This window comes from Psammomys obesus, unplaced genomic scaffold (genome assembly GCF_907164565.1).
Source record: "Psammomys obesus unplaced genomic scaffold, mPsaObe1.curated_primary_1811, whole genome shotgun sequence".
Taxonomy (NCBI): Eukaryota; Metazoa; Chordata; class Mammalia; order Rodentia; family Muridae; genus Psammomys; species Psammomys obesus.
In genome coordinates, this window is record NW_026585580.1 from 14,751,145 (window position 1) to 14,774,517 (window position 23,373).

General features: G+C 47.2%; 1 protein-coding gene across 3 annotated transcripts in view; it reads right to left on the reverse strand.

The window, feature by feature from the left end:
* The window catches only part of Mgat4a (alpha-1,3-mannosyl-glycoprotein 4-beta-N-acetylglucosaminyltransferase A), an 80,572-nt gene that overhangs the window by 30,853 nt on the left and 26,346 nt on the right, over positions 1 to 23,373 (reverse strand). For all 3 annotated transcript variants that reach the window (XR_008720097.1, XM_055607086.1, XM_055607072.1), the window contains exons 3-5: positions 14,414 to 14,581; positions 12,359 to 12,499; positions 8,694 to 8,827 (exon numbers count right to left, since the gene is read on the reverse strand). Coding sequence is in view for 2 of the 3 variants with exons in the window: in XM_055607086.1 (XP_055463061.1) it covers positions 8,694 to 8,827; positions 12,359 to 12,499; positions 14,414 to 14,581 (443 nt within the window). In the remaining variant the exon portion in view is untranslated. The remainder of the gene's footprint in view (positions 1 to 8,693; positions 8,828 to 12,358; positions 12,500 to 14,413; positions 14,582 to 23,373) is intronic.

Below are 23,373 nucleotides of genomic sequence, written 5' to 3' on the forward strand. Positions count from 1 at the left end.
AGCACACATGGAGTGCAGCGAGCAAGATAATGTAAACCAACAAGGCAGCTGCAGGAAGCGGGCAGAGGGCAAGAGGGGCAGCACAGTTTCAGTGTATTCTCTAACAGGACTCTCTGAAGACCATCCAAGAAAACGAACAGGTTCCCACAAAAGGCTCTATAAAAACTTGCAAACATACATATATGTAAAACTTTTCTCCAGTAGCAGAAAAACATAAAAAATAAAGCAAAACAGACTGCGAAACAGGGAAGGGAAAAAAACCCACCTTTAAAAGCTGTAGAGAGAAAATACCAGGCCTAAGCTACTAAGCCCTCCCCCACCACCCAGCTCCCACCCTCACCTTGCTCCCCTCAGGATCGACTGCCAGCGCTGTGAACATGAGCCGATGGAGGCAACTGGAGTGGGGGAGGGCAGGTGCTGTGACGCACACCTGCAACCCCAGCTACCTGTGAGGCTGACGCAAGGGACCATAAGCTCAAGGGTCTTGGGACCCTGTTTCAAAACTGAAAGGCCTAGCGAATGGGGGGAGGGGGGAGGATGGAGAGGAGGAGGGGGAGAAGAAAGAGGGAGACACACAACCAAAGAACTACTAGTCATATCCGTACACATAAGTCACCTGAAGTCACTTTAAACTAAATGCATTGTGAAGTGATTCGGAAAGGAAAACGAAAGTGTGAAGAAACACTAGACGAGTCATGGTACTCTCATTCATCGAGGCTGAACTCACTCGACCCTGTCCCCAGACATTAATAAAGGCACAAGTGAGTTCAAAACTACTGGCAGAAGCCTGGTGTGGTAGCACACACCTTCAGTCTCAGTCTGGGGAGGCCGAGGCAGAAGCAGGTGGATCTCTGTGACTTTGAGCCAGCCTGGTCTATATGGTGAGATCCAGGCCAGCCAGGGCTGCGTAGTGAGATACTAACTACATCAATTAACTAACTACATCAATCAGCTAATTAGCTAACTAAAATATTAGCTGGGTAACTGGCCATAAGCTGAAAGAGCCTACGTTCATAACAACGGAATACTATCACTTATAAAACAAAAGCTGTAAGAGAAGAATAAAAACATTAGGGGGATACTTAACGCGCCCCTCAGTCTACAACAAACTGGGGAAGGGGGCCCTGGGTGTGCCTGCGGGGGAGTCCCCGGCTTGAGGTAGCTGAGGTGGGAAAGCCTGCCCACTATGCCTGGCCCCTTCCTCCGGCTCAGACCCTGGACTGTGTGAGGACGGGAGCTCACAGAGCAGCAGCACTCCCTCCTCCTGCTCCTGGGCTGTGGGCCACTGGGGCCAGCTTGCTCCTGCCACCCTCCAACTGTGAGCTAGAACCAGACCCTTCTCCCTTAAGTCGCCCCTGTGGGGATCTGACATCCCAGCAACAGGGACAGATATTTGAAAGTGAAATCCAGCAGGGCACATATAATTGATACCTCTGAACTGAAAACAGAGTCTATCTTCTCTGCACTGCATACAGAAAACTCAACAAAAGCTAAGTATTGCTCAGGTCACAAGGAAAGCAGCAGTTACAATGGGACTTCCGGACACATCTAGATTTAACTAGACGAGAGAGTGGGGTAAAGCGGTATGGAGTGGAGATGGCCCTTCTGTCGACTGACCCCTTTCAGATGGCTAATTTGTTAAAGGAGGCTCACGCCTCCCATGTAACCCCCCAAAGTACCTCAGAAAGGTCGGCAAGCATACCAGCCTAGCTCCACTACCGAAGAAGGGAGAACACAGGCGCACCACCATAGGCGCAGTGGGCGAGGAGGGCGGAAAGAAGCTAATCCCCTTTGGAAAACAGCACTCTGGACACTGTGAGGCAGGAGACGGAGGCCAGACGCTGCTCCCGAGCCCCCAGCACCTGCCAGTGCAAGGCCAGCCTCGCAATCCAAAACCCGCCTTACGTGTAGACTCACCGTGAACCCTGGCAGCCATGTTCCTCACTTTGGAGAAAACAGTTTCATCACTGAGGAGTGAGGGAAGGCTGGAGAGGACCCTGTGAGCCTGGAGTCCACACATACCATTACAAACGGATGTGACATCTAATTTAATGTACATAGACGGGGGCACAGAATGACACAGAAGTGAGGGGGATCTCCACTGGCAGCGTCAATAAAACCATCCCTCAGCTAATGAGCACACACAGAATCAAGATCTGGATTTGTATTTGTGTGTGTACGTCCCTGCATATCTGGGTACTTATATGTGCGTATGAGAAGGGAGGACAACTTTGCATCATCTTCAGAAAGGCTGCCCACCTACCTGCCTCCTTGGAGAAAGCAGCTCTCATTGGCCTAAGGTTCACAAATTAGGCTACTGGCTGGCCAGCAAATCCCAGGAATCCTCCTGCCTCTTCCTGGCCAGTGCTGTGATTCCAAGTGTGTGCACCACACCTGGCATTTTGATGTGAGTTCTGGACTTGAACTCAGTCCTCGTGTTTGTAAGGAATACAGTTTACTGACTGACTGAGTTGTCCCCTCCGTTTCTGAGCCCACCCCCAACACAAAAAGAAGCAGGTTCCTTCAAAAAGTGCCCAAGTTCTGGGCCAGGAAAATTCAAGATCAGCTTAAAACTCTTCTGATACAAGTGAAGAGAAACAGCCAGGCCACAGCAGGTGGAAGAGCCCAGTGGCTGTGACACACACACACACCTACTTGATTAACAAAACCAGAACTGGTCACTGCCTACAACTGAGTACAAGGAACTCCAGTTAAGAAACGGAGACAGAAATGGAACACACAAGTCATCTCTGCAGAGCCTCTGGGGTATTGAGTTGGTGCCAGCGCTCTGAGAGGAAGCAGGTACTTTCCTGACCTTCAGGCTTTCCCACAAGACAACTACTAAACATAAAAAAAACACATCATCTTTACAGTAGAAAAGCCTGGTATGCCAATTAAAAATGCCACGGTTATTTGACTGACTCACTTACAAACTGACCTGATTGGTCAATGCTCGCCGGCAGGCTGACCACTGGCACTGTTAAAGCAATTTACATCGAAGGGTTTCAAGAAGGCACAAAGGCCTCCCATGCCCGTAGGTAGAACACGGAATGCACAATCGTAAAACCACTAAGTCAAAATCAAACTGTCTCCTGTGGCCTTAATGAACACCATGAGGCAGAGAGCCCTCTCCACTCACACTTACTGTGTGGTGTGCCCCCCCCTTCAACCACACCCACACCCACGCTAAATCAGTCACGTCAGTGTAGAAACATCCATTCAAATTCTACAGTTGGGACCTTGAAGATTAAGCGAGGGCTTTGCTATTTCCAGGTGGACAGGGTGACACGCTACCTCAGGCGGCCCGTCCAGAGCCTTGCCAATTGTTAGTTATCACCAATAACTTGTCAGTTACTCAGGCACACTCTGAATGACACAGCCTCAAAATCCATGCGCTCTCTCGAATCCACTCAAAAGAACAACCAGCCTGTGACCCCACCAGCTGCCTGTTCTGTCCTGTGGCAGTCTATAAAACTCAAGTCTTCTGGAATTTTGTTTTAAACAAGACACAGCCCCATCAGACAGGGTCTCAGCTGCAGCCAGCGGAGTCTTCAAGAAGAGCTGAAAGATGTCTGGGGGGGGGGGCCTGCGGCTGGGCTGAGGAGCAGGCTGGGAAGATGCACAGATAAAGTCACACGCAGCCAGGAGCCACGGCACAGGGGTAAAGTACCGAGAGGCAACACCATCTCTGACACAGTCTGTGGCCAGAACGTCCATCTCAGCCTGGCTCCCTTCTCTAGATATATTTTTAGTATGTGTTTATTTACTTGGGGAGAGGGAGCATCCACTGTGTGCGTGTGGAGCTCAGAGGATAACTAAATACTAGAATTAAACTCTAAGCTTAAAAAAGAAAACTCAAAAACAGACCAACCGTATGTGGGTCACACAAAGAACCCACCAAGCAGCGGTGGTGGGATTCATTCCCACCACCCTCGCGCCCTTCTGAAGTTCTGGACTGAGAGGAAAGGATGAAAGCATAGCTAATGAATACCCTCCCAAAGATAGACAGCTTTTTGTCTTTTCAAAAAATTTAAAAAGAAAAAATTGGGGCTGGAGAGATGAAGAGCATCGGTGGTGAAGGGCACTAGCTGCTCTTTTCAAGGTCCCAGGTTCAGTTCCCAGCGCCCACGGCAGCTCACAACTGTCTGTTAGCTCCAACTCCCTCTTCTGGCCTCCACTGATGTCAGGAGCGCGTGTGGGACCTAACACGGATGCAGGTGAAACATCCACAGGCGTAGAGCCACGCTGCTCTTCCTCTGGTCGCCAGCTAAGTGCAGTCCTCACCCTCAACACAGAGACGTCTCTCTGCAACACAGGGAAACCGGTACAGAAAACCACAGGCAATCAGTGCCCAGGAGCGTGGCACCCACCCACCCTCAACACAACCCCTAAGGCTCAGGGGTCACTGTGGGAGACGGACAAAAGAGTACCAGCGCCAGAGAAACAGAGGTTGCTCGGAGATCGTGTCTCCTAAGAAGACAGGGGCTGCTCCCAGACATCTATCGGCATGGCTGCCTAAACACTGAACAAGGACAACAGGCATGCCAAGGTGAACGGGGAGAAGCCTGCAAGGCCTGCACGGAGAACGGCAGGCCACTAAGGATGCTGAGAGCATGAGAAAACAGTCTTCCCCAAGCAAGAGCACCCCCATGGTGAGCCCTGAAAACCTACACAAGTAACATCACACAGACAGAGCAGGTTGAATTTATGTCTTTATGGACACACACACACACACACACACACACACACACACACACACACCTCTATAGAACAACAATTAATGAAAAATGAGGCCATGAATTTAAAACAATGCAAGAAAGGGTAATAGCACTGGAAGGAGGAAAGAGGAAATTATATAATTATAATCTCAAAACCCAAAATAATTTAAAAAATAAAAACGGATCAACACTTCAAACTTTAATAAGAAAATAAGCAATAAACAAATGAAAATACAAAGAACAAAAAGTGACACCGGGAAGCTAAGACGGCCACCCCCAGTTACCTACATGTACTCTCCACACTCCAGGGCTTCGCCTTTGAAACAGAGTCATCTGTAGCCCTGACCAGCCTTGAACCCCCAGCAATCCTCCTGTCTCAGCATCCGGAAGTCTGGCTTTACAGGCAGGCACAAACACACTGCATCTCTAGAATATTTTACCTTGATACCTTGATCTCCACTCATATATTTAAACTAGAGGTAATCCCTGCCTCTATAGAAATTTGCCTGTTACTGCTATCACTAACTTAAACGGGAGGCCAGAGGTGGCTTCACAGAAGGTGATCGGCTGGGGGGGGGGGGAGTAAGAAGGGAGTGTAAAAAGAGACGCAGCGTTCAGACTTTGGTGTAACACACGCAGAACGGAGAACACACAGGTCTGCACTGGGCACGGGGCTACCTGGGAGAGCGGCAGCTGGAGACGGCTAGACTAAGTTCTGGACGAACTGGGTTGCCTGTCTTCGTCACTCTTCTAGTACCGTGAAGAGACACCGGGACAAAGGCAACTGTTGTAAGAGAAAGCGTTTAACTGGGGGCTTACAGGGCCAGAGGCTTAGCCCGTCATCGTCACGGCAGCAAGCGCGGCAGCATGCAGGAAGGCCTTGGAGCAGAAGCTTAGAACTACATCCTGATCCGAAGACAAAGGGAGGGTCGCTGGCTTTGACATGGGGTTTTGAAACCTTAAAGCCCACCCCCGGTGACACGCTTCCTCCAACACCACCACACCTCTTAATCCTTCTAATTTTTTCAACTATTGCCACCCCCTGGTGATGAAGCATTCAAACATGCACCTATGGCGGCCATTCTTACTCAAACCACCACACTTCCCAGGAGACACTCCTACAGTGTTATCAGGTAGGCACGCAGAAAACAGGTGCTGAGGAAGAGTCTAAAGATCCCAGTGATCCTGTGTATAAACCACGGTCAAGGCCACAGAAGACAAACCTGATGGCTCTCAAGCTACGGAACAGGTAGGGAAAACATCTAGCTAACCTATGGAGACTCACACAGACTCAGCAATGGTTTTAAATCGCCTAGTGACTGAGTCCAGTGCAACATCTCAACCCTTCTGTTGAGGACAGAATCTCTGCACTGAGATGTGCAGGCAAACATCGCTATCCAAGAGAGCTTTTCAGAGATGAGGGCTCTGCTAACACTGCCTTGCCTACCCAGTCCCCAGCGTCCCCCAGCACTTCCCTGCAGTGATGCTGAGCACAAGGGGGCGGTCGCCTGGTTGCCACTCCAGCTGACGGAGGCAGAGGCTCTGGGGAGAGTGGCAGAAGGCAGCCCTGCGCACAGCTCCGCTGAGCACAGCTACGGTGATGCCACCTTCGTGAGCAGATGAATGGCAGTGGCAAAAGGGACGCAAATGCCCACGAATGCTCATCCCCGAACTGTCGTTCAAGGTTGCCTAGCTGTAAGTTTTCCCCCATTAAGATTAATATTCCTGTTGCAAATAGATTCTAACTTTATAAAAATGCATGTGGCAGAAAATGGCATCACCCGTAATCCTGACTCCTGAGGCACCTGCTAGCGACTAACAGTTTGAACATATTCCAAGAGACAATTCTTTCTTTTTTAATTAACGCGCTGAGGAGTTTTATGTATTTCTGAATTTGCAAATGTCTGCAGTGGAGGAGTCTGGCTTTAGAAGCACAACGCTGAGTCAACAGTGTACTTCAGTATTCACAGTCACCGCTTTGTGCCCCTCTCCAGGTAGACACATGCGATTGGCAGGTTTGGTTACTTAAGATGTGAAAAGATTTACTTAAAAAGAAACAAACAAACATACCATTAATAACAAACTGGACAAACTACTTCAAAGAGTTAACTCCCCCATATATAAAAACTGCTTACAAATCAAAGCATAAAAAATAAGCAAAGTTTATAAAAACATTTACAAACGTAAAGGGTCAGAAATCACACCAACCAACATGTAATTCCATAAAAAAATCCAAATTAAATAAAAGCAAAGAATTACTTTTTACCCTAACAGTCTCCAAACTGAGCCATACTGGCAAAGGCTAAAGTGTTACTTCGTACCCATAAAATTGGAAAATGAAATGCTCTAGCTTGCTTTTCTACTGCTTTGATTAAATAAATAAATAAATAGATAGATAGATAGATAGATAGATAGATAGATAGATAGATAAATAAATAAATAAATAAATATGCTCGAGCAGCTGGGCAGTGGTGGCGCATGCCTTTGGTACCAGCACTCAGGAGACAAAGGCAGGTTGATCTTTGAGTTCAAGGCCAGCCTGGCCTACAGAGTAAGTTCCAGGGCCTTCAGAGCTAAACAGAGAAACCCTGTCTCTGAAAAAGAAAAACAATACTAACAAACAAAGAAACCAAAGAAACAACTCTTTCCAAAATCAACCAACGGGAGGGCTTACTTGCTGATACTTGCAGGCCACGGCCCGTCACTGCAAGAGGGCAGGGCGGGAGCTCGAGCTGAAAATCCCACTGATCGCTGGCTGGCTTTGTGGCTCACGGTCCAGCTTCTCACACAACCCCAGACCACTATGGCATGGTGCCACCCACAGTGGGCAAGGCCACCCACATCAATCACCAACCAAGACAGTCTGCCGCAGACACGGCCACAAATCAATACGATCTGGGCAATTCCTTCCCTGGAATTCTTCCTAGGTGACTCTAGAGTGGGTGAAGTTGACAATAAAAACTAGCCAGGGCAGACTAATATTTCCTGGGAGAAAAAAGAAATGAGCCCTTTCTCATAGACGGTGGAAGAGGAAGTGCTCAGCTTCGGCTGCGTGCTGGCCCTAAGCGGATACCTCAGTGTGCACAGCTCAAGAGCTGAGCTACAAAAAATTGGTGTCACGTCTGTAACCATACAGATGCACACTTCATTTACATAAACACAATGCTGTTGCTGATTGCTGCAGAAACTCAAAAACTTACCCATGGATCAGAAATTAGAAAAAAGAAAAAAAGATTCTGAAACCGGACTATGAAATATTTACAAGCCAGAGAAGAAATAATGCTGGGACCTTTAATCTTTTAAAGTCTTTTTTTCTTTTTCTTTTTTTTTCCTCTTCTCTCTTTTTGGGGGTGAGGCATAGAAAAATGTTCACAATACAAACAACATCTACAGAATGACCCTTTAGTATATATGTACACAAGCCATAGGAGGAATTAAGTTTTTAGAAGTAAATGGTTCTGCTCGTATGCAGAACAACAGGCAAGCTTCGTTATATCTTTCTGTGACTGATTTTCGTGGTGCGTGGTGTGTGCTTTGTCACTGAGACCATGTTCGTGGGAAGGGCTCTGACACAGGGGACTCAGGGGCCTAAGTAGCAGTGTGTCCTGAAGTCCCTCCCATATACGGGAGAAGCGAAGGACTGACCCTAGTGCTCATCAGTGCCACAAAAAGGTTCTGCCACTGAGCCCCCGTCCCTGCCTGCCCCATTCTAAAACCCAGTACTTCCCCAGAGCAGCGGATCTCAGCGTTCCTCACGCTGGAGGCTTTAAGACAGTTCCTCACGCTGTGGTGACCCCAACCATAAAACCATTCCATTATTACTTTACAGCTATAACTTTTCTGCGTTATGACAGGCGGCTTCCAAAGAGGTCACAGCCCACAGATCGAGAACCACCTAAATGCTTATAGAAACACATGCAAATATTTGATTAGTATCATGGCTAACATATGGGGAAAGAAATAGCAAGGAATTACCTCTCCTATGAAGACAACTATCACACAGTCCAACTTCTCTTCAGGATATAGATTGTCAATAAGGGAATGTAGCGTCTCTACGAGGTAAGATTTAACTTCTCTCTTCACGGTAGGAATCCCCATGACTACTGAAACTGGAAAATAACACACAATAATTAAGTGAAAAAAATTATAACAACATTACAAGTTCATAGGAGTAACTGAGAGAGTCGATGTTAGAAACAAAAAAATAAAAGGTAATGTCTATGGTCCTCAGAGACACTGACACACCTTATGAATGGACACGCTGCGTGTCAAAAGCTCAAGGAACCCATGAAGAAACACCAGGCAAACATAGTTTGGGGACATGGCACAAAACTGCCAGCCAACACTCTTTACAGAGAAGGCTGAGGAGACATGATGGTGGAACAGAACACGGGCTCCCGAGTGAGAGGAGAAAAATGAGCACGGTGAGGTCTTGAGATCTTGATCCACTGGCGTGGAACATCCATGGGAAACTCCCGGTTGGCGTCTCAGTGCTGTGAGCACGGACGACGGGAATATTGGAGGGTGCCGGGTCTATGTACAGCACCTCAAGGTTCCGAAATTATAGTTTCCACTACACCGCTAGTTATGAATGCAGATTTACTCCTGGATGGTTAACGCGCTGGACGTTAACCATGAAGGTAGACGTGCTCGGTCTACCTTCAGTCATAACTAAGCTCACAGTAGCCATTGCTGGTTTAACCCTTCCTGTTTCCTTAAGATGTGATGTTGGTTAGTTGCTCCTCATTCTTCCGTCCGTCTCCCTCCTTCACTGGGCAGTCATTGGCTGGCTGCTGGTGAACCCACAAGGCTCAGTCCCAGAGTCCTGCGTGATCTCATCTGGACACAGTTCTTCAACAATCACTTATTTTTGAGCGATGACTCACAGAACTAAGCTAACGTGGACTTCCCCTCTGAGTGTAAGATCTTAATAACTGCCTGGTTGACATCTCCCTACCTCAGCATCTCAAAGCTTCCTCAGAACTTAACTTGTCCAGATTTAGCACATTCTCTTCTCTTGAAAACCAGTGCCGAGAGCTGCAGAGATAGCTCACTGGATAATACCAAGTCCTGGCTTTGCAGAGATTCTGAGTTTGGTTCTGGATCCCCAGCACCCACATGGGGCAGCTCACAGTGGCTTGTAACTTGGGGAATCTGACACTTTTGATCTCCCTGGGCCCCACACTAATGCGCACACCCCTATACAGACACGTACACTGCATAGTTAAAAGACAAGAAAAATAAATCTTGAAAAATATTGCACAGAGCGCGTTTTACTCTCTTGGCTTTCAGGAAACAGTGTCCACTGTTCATTGCTATTCCTTCTGGTACGCTCCGTGACCATTCCCTCAAGCCCAGCCAAGGTCAGTCCTCGTGTCCTCCCTAAAATGCTGAAAAACCATCCAAACTCACCCACTGCAAGTCCACCCTTCTCAAGTGGGTACCTGAAGGAACTAGAGAGACAGTGCTCTGGCATGAAGCCACCCAGCTCTCTCTTTACCTTGGGGCAGAGTTTCTAAGTTGGTCAGGTTGGCCTTGAACATCATTCTGTTGCCCAGGCAGGGTTTGACCCCAATAGTTTCCCACCTCAGCCTCCTGAGTACTTAGGAGTACCTAAGTCTCTAGACCCAACTCACTGGATCTACCCTTGCATGGCGAATCTGCGAATTTCAACCGTAACCACCCACATGGAAAGCAAACGTTTGTAATGGATCTTTTCTAACAGGTGGGTACTGCTTTATGGGTGTGACTTCCTCTCCCCTCCCTCTAAAATAAATCCTAGTATTTGCTCTACTGACTCAGTTTTATAGATGGCCATGTTCCTGGCCTTAGCACGGGCCTTCTTATTGCTGGCCATGCCCTATTTGCAGATGCCGTTGCTTTGCCATCTGTCTGCTGTGCCTGGCTACCTCAGCCGCCTCCGTGGGTGTGTGGGAGGGTTGAGGGACACTGTGTGGGAAAGCACTTTCTGGACTTCAGGATCCCAGAAAGTGGTGACTCTTCAGACCAGTCACCACTTGGAATGCAGGTTTCCTTCTGCCAAGCCTGAGGAAGGCTTTGCTGGCATTCTGTAATTAATCAGCCCAACTACTGAAGAACAGAACCGCCAGCAAGCAGCAGGTCTCCTTGGATCTAGACAATGGACATTCTCAGTGCAAAACCCCTTCACAGGCTCTGGGCTCCCACAAAACAGGAACTCCAGAAATCATGCACAAAGTAACTTTTCCATGTGTGTTTTCCTAAGCTGGGGTCAATGGCTTTTTGTTTTGTTTTTTTTTTTAGGATATCCTAAGGGTTCTTGGCTCTAGAACCACTAAGAACCATTTGTGTAATGATTTAGGAAAGAGAGGTTTTTGTTTTCAAATTAAATACAGCTTTCCCTCATATCCCCAAGCTGCCTGATTTTCTACATTTCAAAAAACAACATCCACTTTACAAGAGTGTGGGCTATTTAAAAACTAGTTGGTCAAGATCTTGAAATGTTCATAAGGGATAAAATGAATGGGGCGGAAGAAGGGAGGATAGAGTGTCAAAACCAGAGGAGGTTGTTACATAAGAGCCTGCTAGACAGCATCACAGTTTCAGGTGACTTAGCAGAAGGAGCCGAGGGGGACATCTCACCGTGTAGCCCTAGCTGGCCCGGAACTCATGGAGAGCTACCTGCCTCTGCCACCCGCGTGCTACAAACCTCTTAAAACACTATTTTCTATTCATCTGTTATTCCCATGAATGAAAACACAGTCTACACTGTCCATGGAACCTCACCCAAAGAGTGGCTATGACAGGGAGATACCAATGTTAGCCTTTAAAAATAATTGACGATTGCTGTTCTCAAGAAAGTTGCAGAGTGTCCTCCGCATCGTGATGGTGTTTCTCTATCCAGCCCCTGAAGGATGCCCGGCCTCAATAAATATTCTTTTTCAATCAATAAAGAAAATTTTAAAAAAGAGTTAATCTGAATGGGTTATTTTAAGATTCACGACCTCCATGGGAAGACTGTACATTGCTGTGAATTATTTATAAAGCAGAAAGATGAGAACCAAAATGAAATGGATGCAGAGACTTAGACTAACAACTCAAATGACAGGAGGAAATAGGACCTAAAGAGAAGATACCTAAGGTTCCACTGAATCAACCCCCCACCTCCCAATCTCCAACCCCTGCTGGAGCACAAGTCAGTGGAGGAGGGCTGGCGCAGCCAGCATGAGGCCCTGCATGCAAAAAAAGGAAAAGCCAGCTAAATCAGCGTTTTGAAAGTATTAACACAAGGGCTGGAGAGATAGATCGGCCACAAAAAGCACACGTTGCTCTTGCAGAGGACCTGGGCTCTGTTCCCAGCATCCACATAGTCACTCACAACCATTTGTAACCCAGGTCCAGGGCACCCAATGCCCTCTTCTGACTAATTTCTGAGGGCAGAATCCTGTTATCACATGCGACACAGTTATTTTTTAAAACTATAAAATAATTCTAAAAAAACAAAATTCTAAAAAACACAAAAATAAAATTAAAACTAGGAAGGATGGCAATGTCCCCTTCCCTCCAACACACAATTTTAATCTTTGTCCCAGTAGACTTCTTCCCAGTGGTCAACACGGCTCGCCAAATCAGTTGAGATGACAGGCGCACAGCGAACCCACCTCCCGTTCTTCCGCTGCCAATCTGTACGGCGGGCTGAAGGCTTCTTTCATTTTGCAATAAATGAGGCAAATGATAGTAAATACTTGGCACTTGAAGGGATTTTTTGCTTGTCAACTCTTTCAGAAGCTTTATGGTGTCATCTGAAACACAGAAAGACAATTAAGAGGTGGGAACCCCTTACAGAGGTCACTGAGAACACTTAGGAGATCTGACACCCTCCTCTGGCTTTCTTGGGCACTGCTCACGTGTGGCACACAGACAAAAACACCCATACCAAACCCACAAAAATACATCATTAAAGATGAATCTCATGTGTAAAGTGTCAGTAAGCTACGATATCCTATTCCCACCCAGCAATCAGCAGCGGCCTGAATGATGCTATTGTCCGTCATGGTGTAATGACTGTTCTAGATAGTCAGCACAATCAATAGCCCTAAAGCAGTCTGTCCTGTGACTCGGTCATTTCCTCTTGATGATTCCAGCTTTTATGCGCTCAACAAACACTTAATTGCTTTCTGTCTTGTTCCAGGAATGGTGCCATGTGTTTGAAAATCAGCGGGCATCAAAACATAATCTAATGACGATCACAAGGGCTGCCAGAAAGACAACCAATTGATACACAGAAACGTTTCTCAAAGAGCTGTGATTCGGAGAGAGAAAATGACCCAGGAAAACATTCATTTGCTAATTACAGAAGGAAATGCTTAATGTGCTGTGGTTTATGATTAGTATATTAGCTGTTATAGTATTTTAGCCAATGTGGTGAGAGCACACTTGTAACCGACCCTAAGCACTCACTCAGGAGGCTGAGACAGGAGGATTGAAGTCTGAGGTCAGCCTAAACTACACAGTCACTTCGTCACCAGCCTGTGCCACAGAGTAAAATCTTATCCCATTAAAATAAAAAGTTAATGTATTTGAAGAATAATGATGTCAGGCATTGTGGTGTGCACCTTTCATCCCAACACTATAGAGGATGAGGCAGGTGGATCTCTGTGAGTTCGAGGCCAGCCTAGTTCACATAGGAAGTTCCACGACAGCCAGAGCTACAAGAGAAAGGCACCGTCTCAAAAACAAAAAAAATACATAAGGTAAAAATGCTCAATAGTATAAATTCAAGAAGTAAATTTAAAAAAAAAAAAAAAAAGGCTAAAAGGAAACAAAAAGAGTTAACAGGAACCACTGGGTGATTTCTATTTAGCTGTTCCTTCTGTAATTATAAGTGCAATTGTACTGACAAGATACTGTGCCCTCAGGAGGAGAGGGAGAAACACAAAACTTTAGAAATGAGGTCAGGTGTTCCTATCAAGAAGAAAGACAGCCCTGTCTCCATCTGCTAGAGCACATGAAGCCAATCTAAAACTCTGGAAGGAGCTCCTGGGGCGCTCATATAACCACCCGACAGCTGCATCATCAGGGCAGAAGCACCGAGAGAGAAAAGGTGCTCCTCTGACTGGCCACAAGTCACACCCCCCCACCCCCGAGAAGGGAAGGCTCAGCTGCTTCCCAGGTTCACACTGCAAACCAGGCTTCTTCCTTGTTCTCCTTCAGACACCTGAGCAGCGCCTAGATTTCCCCAGCGGCCATCTAAGGCCAAACACGGGTTACAGCACGAGCGCGCCAAAGTAAAAGTTAACGTTTATTCATTTTAAAACACCTATTTGTGTGTGTGTTGGGGGCACGGTACAGGGGCTCGCTCCACACCACGCGGGACCTGGGAGTTGAACCACAGTTGCTAGGCGTGCCGTCAAGCTGCTCTCACCCACTGAGCCATCTTTAGCCCGAACGCTAAAATCCCATCGCATATGAATGCTTGCAAAAGATACAGGCTCTTCATTCATACTGAGCAAATGTACAAAACTGAAATGTAACAGCATTTTGTCAAACTCAAATTCAGCAATTAATAAACTGCACTTATGACCCACCAGAATAGCAAATTTTTGGTGAGTTTTTCTTTCTGAAAAGAGCAAACACGTGCTGGCTGGCAAACCATTCACACAACTCTCAACTCACACTCCATAACAACCCTTGAATGCATACTCCCTCTAAAGCACCTGAAAATGTGCTCAGGGCAGCCTTGCTTCCATTCGCTTCTGCTCCCACTCGGCGAAACTGCTGGACAATGGTGTTTAGCTCAGAAGAACGCTGAGATATCCTATGTTCAGCTATTCGAAGGCGTTCTTTTAGAGCAAGAAATTCTCGCTGATAAGCAATTAGTTTTTCTAGAAGCAAAACAGAAAAAAAATCATTAGTATGATTTGTCTGTTAGTATATGTCTTAAAAACACACATGCCCAGCTTCCGGCAGCAGGCGAGGCATGGACCTGGAGCAGAACCGACTGCCATCTTCCTACACCACAGCAATTTCTAGCCGTGTTCTAATGCTTATTCTTCTTCCCACAGAGAACAGTCCTCACCCCTCATCAAAGAAGCTTCTTTTTGCAACAGAGGTTAGCTATTACAGATTCACAACTGGCCAGAACACAAAGGACAAATGACACAGAAGGGGGAGGCTCAGAGCGATCATTAGAGCCAGAGGACCACAGAGCCTGCTGCTAATGTCTTCTGGACAAGGAGGCCTATACCCATAAAGCCTCAACAATAGAGCTGTCTAGACGAGACCAGCTTAGACCAGTTGACATGCCAGTGCGTATGGGGTAGTTTCACATGGCCCTATATCCCTAGACAGGTAACCACAGGTTGGGAAGGGAGGAAGGGTGGGCAGGTCCGTTTTCTCTGGGGGTGGACGCCATGATAGCCTGTCCAGTCCCAAACGGCCACTCCTAAATGCTCGTAATTAGAAGGACACGTGGGTCCCTGTGCTCACACAGAAGCACTAGGGGAACTAGGAGTGCTAAACTCGCAGAGTTGTCTCTTCAGGGGGAGGGAGATGGATAAACGGTTCCCCAACCAGAAGCTGACTTTTCTGTGTGGCCAGAGCACAGTTCCTCCTGCTAGACCGCACCTTGAGCTTGTTAGTCTCAGTCTACAGCATACTAGGCTCCCTCCCACCCTCGCCCTGCTCTATCCTGAGCTGCTCTTCTCAGTTCATCTATAAACCCTATCCTTCTGGAAGATGTTGCCAGCACACAGGTGACTGAGCTGGCCTGTCCTCCGGGACCTAGCAATTGCTTACCTCATGCCCTGCCGCTGCCAGGTGCCACCGGCATGTGCAGCCTGATAAAAGGACCACTCGCTCACCCACCCCCGGCTCTCTCGGTCCCCAGCATTCTCTTTCTGTCCTAGGAACCCCCTTTCTCTCCCTCTCTGACCCCTCTCTCTCTACGCTCATGGCTCACTCACTGCCTCTACCTTTTCCCAGGTCCTCACTCCTCTCTCTTCCCCTAATAAACCGTGGCCTGGGTCCGCCGCCGTACCCCTCACTGCACTATAGTTCATAACACGTGTCACTTGCCCTTCGCCAAGAGTCTTGACGTAGTTACGTCTCGAGCTTTGCTGTGCACATGGGACTGAGTCCACTATCACCAGGAAACGGTTTCCAAATTGTGTGTGGTAAATATGCCTAAAATAAACTAGGGGAAGTCAGAAGCTCTAAGTTTGTACTGGTACAGGCCCCTGGGTCTCACTGAGTCAAACTGCCTTGTTGCCTCCCTCAGACAGCTACTCTGCTGGCCACGCAGAGATCCCTGAACATTAACATATGAGCAACTCTAAGTAGACTCTGCAGGCTGTATACCCATACATATAAACATGTAGACAACATGTGTAACAGTCATGGGTACAATTGAAGGGTCCATGAATTTTAGACAGGACTGGAGAGGACACAGCGGGAACTGGTGGAAGGCGGTGGAGGGGTGAAAAGGATATAAATGCAGTCCTCGTGTATAAAATTCTCAAAAACATTCCTAATGAAATTAAAACATAAATTATCTCTACAAATGCTTTCAACACTTAAAGAAGTATGCGTCTAAGAAAACTAACAGAACTGCAAAAACAGATGCATAATTAAGGTCAATATTTTGCAAGAAAACACACACTGCACTAGAAGTGAAAATCAGAACAGGTCCTCACTTGCTGGACGACAGAGCCCCTACTAACTTTGCTCTTCGAACCTGTGAGAATGTGAGCACTCTGCAGAGCTACGGAGCAAAGCCCTGCCTGAAGGGAAAGACTCACTCTGCCAGCTGGCGGCTGCCACCCTGTGAAAGCGCGGCTCACTGCCCCTCACTCAGGTACACACAACAAACTCCAGAAGTCCATGGCCGGGTAATTAGCTGGCACAACACCCGCTTCCCTAACGATGAGAAGCGGAGCCACGTAAGCGGCTGTATCCCCTCCCAGGCCTGCTAAAGGAAGGACAGAACCCAGGGAGAACTGTGACCAGGAAAGGGAGGTTAGGATGCCATTGTGGCCCATTTACTAATGCAAGTGAAGGTGGCATGGTTTAATGAAATCCTAGACTCCACATTCCTGGTGGAGGCACGTCGCTGTGTAAATTCATGAAAAAAAAAAACAAATGCTAAGATGCCATTCATAAATACAAAGCTGGAAGAGCTGAACGTGGTGGTGGGAGCTGAGGTCCCAGCTTCTCAGAAGACGGAAGTGGAGGCCAGGAATTCAAACCAACCTGGCAACAGAGCAAGAACCCAGCTCAAAGACAGAGATCATGAATTGCTCAACAGTGTAAGGACTATCACAGGAGACAAGATCTATGAACAAATACTACTGACGCCAGCCGGGGGACAGAGAAAAGACAGAAATCGCCCTCTCATTCCTGAAGGGGAACACCCAGTCTTGTAAAACAACTCTCCCCTAAGAAACAAACCCAAGTCAACACTTTCCAAAATGCCAGTGGGGGAAGGAAGGCTTATGGGCATCCTAAAATTTATCTAGAACAGCAGCACTTCTTAAAGAGCCTAGAAAATAACACGGAGAGCATGGCTGAAATCAGATCCCACTCTAAGGGTGCAGGGAGTAAGTGTGGGGGCCCCTGAGTCTGGAGACTATGGGCAAGCAGGCCCAGGCCCAGCATCACCCAAGCCAGCAAGCAGGCTACTCTCCACATAACAGATAACCCAGGCAGTGCCTGCGCATTGGTTTTGAATACTATGCGCCACTTAAAAGAACGAGAACTCAATGGAGAAAAGTAACTTCAAGGTAATAATATTAAAAGACAAAAAAACAGATGGCCTGGCTCAGTGGATAACGGTACTTGCTGCACAAGCCCAGAGATCCAAGTTCAAATCCCTGAATCCACGCAATGGAGGAAGGAAAGAACCAACTCCACAAAGTTGTCCTCTGGCTTCTGCAGGCAAGCTGACCTCCACACTGCCCACACATACACTCAAGAGTAAAATTTTCATTTTTATTTTTGCTGAAAAACAGAATGCCAGGACATTGACAAAGGTCACAAAGCTACATAAGAAACTCTCCCTAGCTACATGGAGGTGAACTAAACCACAGACGATAATAGATTATAACCCACTGAATAAAATTAGAATCAATGCGTTCGTACCTCTCAGGTGGGGGTGGGGATGTTAGAGTAGAGTGCCCGTTACCAGCGGGAGGTATGACCACAGCAGTAACTGATTCAGGCAAGAAACAAGCGTGGATACTGTGACTACCAGGTGCAAGTCTGGGAAGGAACGAAGTATTTACTTCATCCCAAAGAATCTCACCATCAAGTACTCATTTTACACAGAGAGGAAAAATGCTAATTTTAGAGTGGGGAAACTGGGCAGACATCCCTTGAGGGAGTGGCCACAGCCCACATCAGCATTAACAGGACCAGGACCAGGCCTCCTGAGAGATACTTCAAGAACACGCAGGGTTCATTATGCGCTGCTCCTGCCAAAATCACGTAATCTCAGCCTAATCTGAAGGAAACAGCCGGCCCTATGAAGCCGAGACAATGTATGATACATTTAGCATGCACTTCAGATGATGTAGGAGGCCATCCCAGACCAAGGCTAGGGAAACGCCCAAGACTGGAGCGCACACCGCAATGCACAGCAGTCCCGAGTGGACCCTGAGTGAGATTAACACTAAGAAGGTATCAGGATCACTGTCAGAAACACGTAAAAGAGACTGAGGGGGTACGGTGTGGGCTCACATTTTTGGAAAACCAGTGTAGAGAGGATCCCCTGGGCCTCGGACAGTCACACTATAGGTTCTGACCTGGACACTACACTCAGTCCAAAGTCTATGGTGGCAAAAGGGTCCAGGGTCCATTTGGTGCTCACGCAACCTCTGCTTCTAAATCTGCCCTTCCATATTAAGGAGTGCCCTACGTTATATTTTATCTAGTTAGCCAAGAGCTTTCTAGAAGTTTCTACAGCACTCTTAGAACTTTCCCCATTTTTATTTCCCAGAAATTTAGTTCAAACTAAATTAGTTCAAACAAACACACTCACACACACATACACAGAAAAAGAAAAAAAAAAAAAAAAAAAAAAAAACCTCCTCCAAATGACTGATCTGTTTATACAATATCCCATTATCAAAATTTGTAGCAAAATTCCTGTATTTGCTTTGTTTTCAATCACTGGCAGTCTGCAGGGGCCCGTGGCAGGAGCCTGGGGGTCCTCACCCTGCTCTCTTCCTGAGCAGGCGCCTGGCTCTGCTGGCAAGGAGACAGAATCTAAAGTGTAAAACTCCCAAAACATGAAATTGTTGATGTTTGATCCTCTTGTGAAAATGACAACTTTCATGTGGTTTGACAATTTAAAATAACGATTTGGGGCTCACTACAGGAAAAAACTGATGCCTAATATAGTTGGTAACATTATATATGCATAAAAACAAATTTAAAATTCTTAAGCGATAGAACCTTCTAGTTAACAAGATGTGGGGTTTACTACTGAATTTTGTGAATGTTAAAGTTAACAAATTATACCTACATATTTGGTTATTATTTAAGAAATTAAGATTACATTAAATTAAAATTCCCGTTGCAAAGAATGTTGATTACTGGCTTTGAACCTGAATTAAAAAAGAAAACAAATAGGAGGGCATGAGTGTGTAGAAGATTTTTTTATTGTAGATTTAAGGGAGAAAGCAGGCAGAGAGACAGGTAGAGGCTGAGCATGGCTGGCAGACAAGAGGAGAAGGGAGGAAGAGCTAGAGAGGAGCCACAGACTGGGCCAAGAGACCAAGGGACTGTGGGGGTTGAGGCTGGGGGTGGGGGTTGAGGCAGGGGGTGGGGGTTGAGGCTGGGGTTGGGGGTAGGAGAAGTGGAAGTCTAGCACCTGGGAGGTGGGGGAGGTGAGAAGGTCAGGATAGGGGGACAGGAAGCAGGAAGAAAAGTGCTGAGAGGAGCCACAGGTACAAAAGGATGCTGGGAAACTTGAGAGGAGCCATGGGGACTGACGGACGCTGGGAAAGCTGAGAGGAGTCACAGGGACTGAGGAATGCTGGGAAAGCTGGGAGGAGCCACTGGGGCTGAGTGAGACTTGTCCTGGGTTTGAGACTTGAAAATCCCTGTATGTTTTATCTCACACTCTTTCACAGCGGAAAAACTTTTAAACACACACGCACACACAAACACACATGACAACAACTCAGAAACACCATTCTTAAACTTACAGACTTAATGTTCAGAAAGCCACTGTCTTTGAAAGGAATATTTCACTTTATTTAAAAAAAAAAAAATTCACATTGGTTGGTCTTATACAACCAACTTAAAACTGAAGACAGGGCTCTGAAAGTAATTGGAGGCAATTTCCCATTTACAACGTTCTAAAATGCGCTGAGAGACTGAGAGGGAAAAGAGAGGGAGTGAGGGAAGAGGAGAAAGGAGAAGAGGAAGAGAGAATAAATCTGAGTATTTAACAGGCCTTCAGAAGCTGCTTTCTCCAAAGGCTCATCACTTAGACCCACAGAGTAACTAGGAACAAGATTAAAACGATACCTCTACTCTCATTTTGGGTCAGATTCCAGTTTGACTCAGCCTAAACTTATCTCCTTTCCTTTCAAGGCTGAAGGCACAAAGATAAAAGTCCAAGGCCTAAACCTCTGGCCACTGAGTTCCAGGAACAACATACCTGATGGAACAGACAAACCTAGATAAGGGTGATTATGCAAACACAAGACCACACCCTGGAGGAGAGCAAACTCACGGAAACCAGACTGGTCCGATTTCTGCGATAACAACCTCAGACCACCTTGCAGGACCAGATCTGCAGCCATGAGACCGCGCCTTGGCCGGGAACTGCTCAACTGTGTGTGCGTTATGCCCCAGCTCCTGTCAGGACCCTGAGGACGACCTCGGGGTCACCTCACCCCTTTACCTGTTTCTCTTCCCAACGCAGCCACTGATGTTCTATTCTTTTTACTTTTTGTCCCTCCTCATCTCTTTTACTGGCTTAACTGGCCAAGTCTACGCTGTCTGGGTTTGCAAGAGTCCTGACTTTGGCCCTAAAAGGCCAGTTACAGACAGAAAATCTCTACCTAGAACAGACAGGCAATGCTCATAAAAATACCAGTCTCCATTTCCTCAACTTCAGCCTCCACACAAGACAGCTGGAAGGGCTGTAACGACCGGAGAGGGAGACTCTTCTCTCCAGAAATGCTGGATCTCTAGTGGAGTGGGAAGGCCTGAGATCTGCTGACATTTTCCACAGCGATGTGGCAGTTACAGGTCCACAAACCACTCACTGAGAAGGGGGCGACATTGTCCTTAGAGTTTAGACCCAAGAAGTCCAGAGTTTATGGCATTCTCTCCAAGTGCCTTCTGCATCTCTGTCCTGTTCCTCACAGGCTAGGAGGTGTTCAGTGAATCTCTGTACGCATCAATTTCAAAAGCGTCTTCTAAGGGTCCTGGAGGACCCTTGGAGGTGTCACATACGCAAAGACCCGTCCACGGTCACAAGGGAAAATGGGGCTCGTAAGGGCATTACGCTGTCTTCTTAAACTTAAAGCAAGAAAATGAGCTTAACTTGTCTCCGATTTCTCTATACCCACAGAACAAGATCCTTCCTAGGAGTGGCACCAGAAAAGCTCTGGAACACAGATGTCCCTCCATCACAGGTAGTGTGATCATTAATGGGGTGATTTAACACTGCATGAAGGCACAGGCTCAGGAAAGGGCCAGGAAGGAGACAGGAATGCTGCTGCATTGAGCTGCAAACCTCATTTCCTTAGAAACATGTTCTTCATCTAAACGGACTTGCAGGTTTTCCTTGGGCGTGTGGGGGGAGGACAGCATCTTTTTTGTAATTTCATTATAAAGACCTAAATTCTATTTTCATAGTGAAATGAGGGGAAAACAGCTACGTGACTTGGAAGGGTACTCATTTTGGTAGACTTTTGTACAAAGGAAGGAAGGAAGGAAGGAAGACTGTAGGCCTGGAGAGATGGCTCAGTGGTTAAGAGCACAAAGGTCAGGGGTTCAATCCCCCGCACCCACAAACAGCTCAAAGTCACCCGTAACTTCTTCCAGGCAGGGAGTGCCTCCCTGACTCCTCCTTCGGTCTCCAGAGACTGCATGCCGAATGCCGCTCCATCTGCTGGCCTGGATGCCCTGCCACCTTTCTTCCCACAACCCTTGCTGGACTCTGGCTGACATCTTTGAAACCATCTCTAGTGTTATCTGAGAGCGCTCCTTGCTGCAACATAAGCAAACTGCCCAGAATTCTCCAGACATAGTGAGCGGCTAGAATACGGGGCGGTCCCCACAGCCTAACTGCCTCCATCTGCAGTTCTGTTGGGCCTGCCCCCGAAAGCTCAGCTGGGCCTGTGGACAGAGGGGCCAGGGCGGGGCACGAGGCCGTCACTTCGGTATCCAGCTACACCCCTCCCAGTAGTACACAATTCTGCCCTAATTTCACAGGGACTGGGGGGGGGGGGGCAGAGGATATAGGTGGGGGGGATGAGGCGAGGGTGAGGCCATCATTCCTGCCTGCCAGGCACAGACCTTTCATGTGGCTGCTTTAACATCACCTGTGCTCTTGTCCGGAACACCTCACCCACTGTTCTGTAAGGAAGCCTAAGACACTCAATGGCTCCCTCAGGTGAACCCTGAGAACTGCACCTCCATTTGCTAGGACCTTAGAAAGACGGGTATATAGGATGGGTGTATGTTGTTCATGTCTCCCCGGAGAAGGAACCTAGCATCAGTACCCCACTATGAGTTCAGCCAGCTGCCTCTCAGCCTCACCCTTCCTCCTCCATTTCTGGCTTTTTTTTTTTTTCCTCCCTCTAATCCTCCTGGTAGATCATCCACGCTAGGGGTAGACTTGGGAGCTACTGCTGACAAAATTCTCACTATTGAGGAGAGAAAAGAGCTACACCTAATTATGATAAAATGCCTCAGGTAGAAAGTAACTACACAGACATTGAAGGTCTGGGAGCTGCAGAGCCATGCAGCTGAGGGTTGTCTCGGCAAAGAGAACGGAGTCTGGAGGAAGCAGGGGCAGCCTGAGAGCTGAACGGCAGCAGAGCTGTGCTGACACACCTAGCACCTCTAGCATGGGGTTTGGACAGCACCAGCAAAGGCTTCCAAGTCCATTAGAAACTTAATGCCCAAGGCTGTTAGAGCTGGGATGACGATGACGCCGATGGCAATTTTATTTTAAAGACGATACAGGGTAAAGATGGCTCACTGGATAAAGATGCTTGCTTCCAAGCTTGATGACCTGAGTTCAAGTCCTACGACCTACATGATGGAAGGAAAGAAGTCACTCCTGCAGGTTGTCCTGACCTTCATGAACACCGTTACATGCATGTGTGTGTGCACATACACACATACACACGCACACACACACATACCCACAAGAAAATCCTTTTTTTAATTTAAGAAGAAAAGCTAGGCGTGGTGGTGCACACTTTTAATCCCTGCAGTCAGGGAGGCAGAGGCAGACAGTATGTATCACTGTGAGTTCAAGGCCAGCCTGGTCTACAAAGTGAGTCCAGGACAGCCAAGGCTACAGAGAGAAACCCTGTCTTGACAAAATAAAAAGAAAGAACCAAAAAGAAAGAAAGACAGGAAGGAAGGAAGGAAGGAAGGAAGGAAGGAAGGAAGGAAGGAAGGAAGGAAGGAAGGAAGGAAGGAAGGA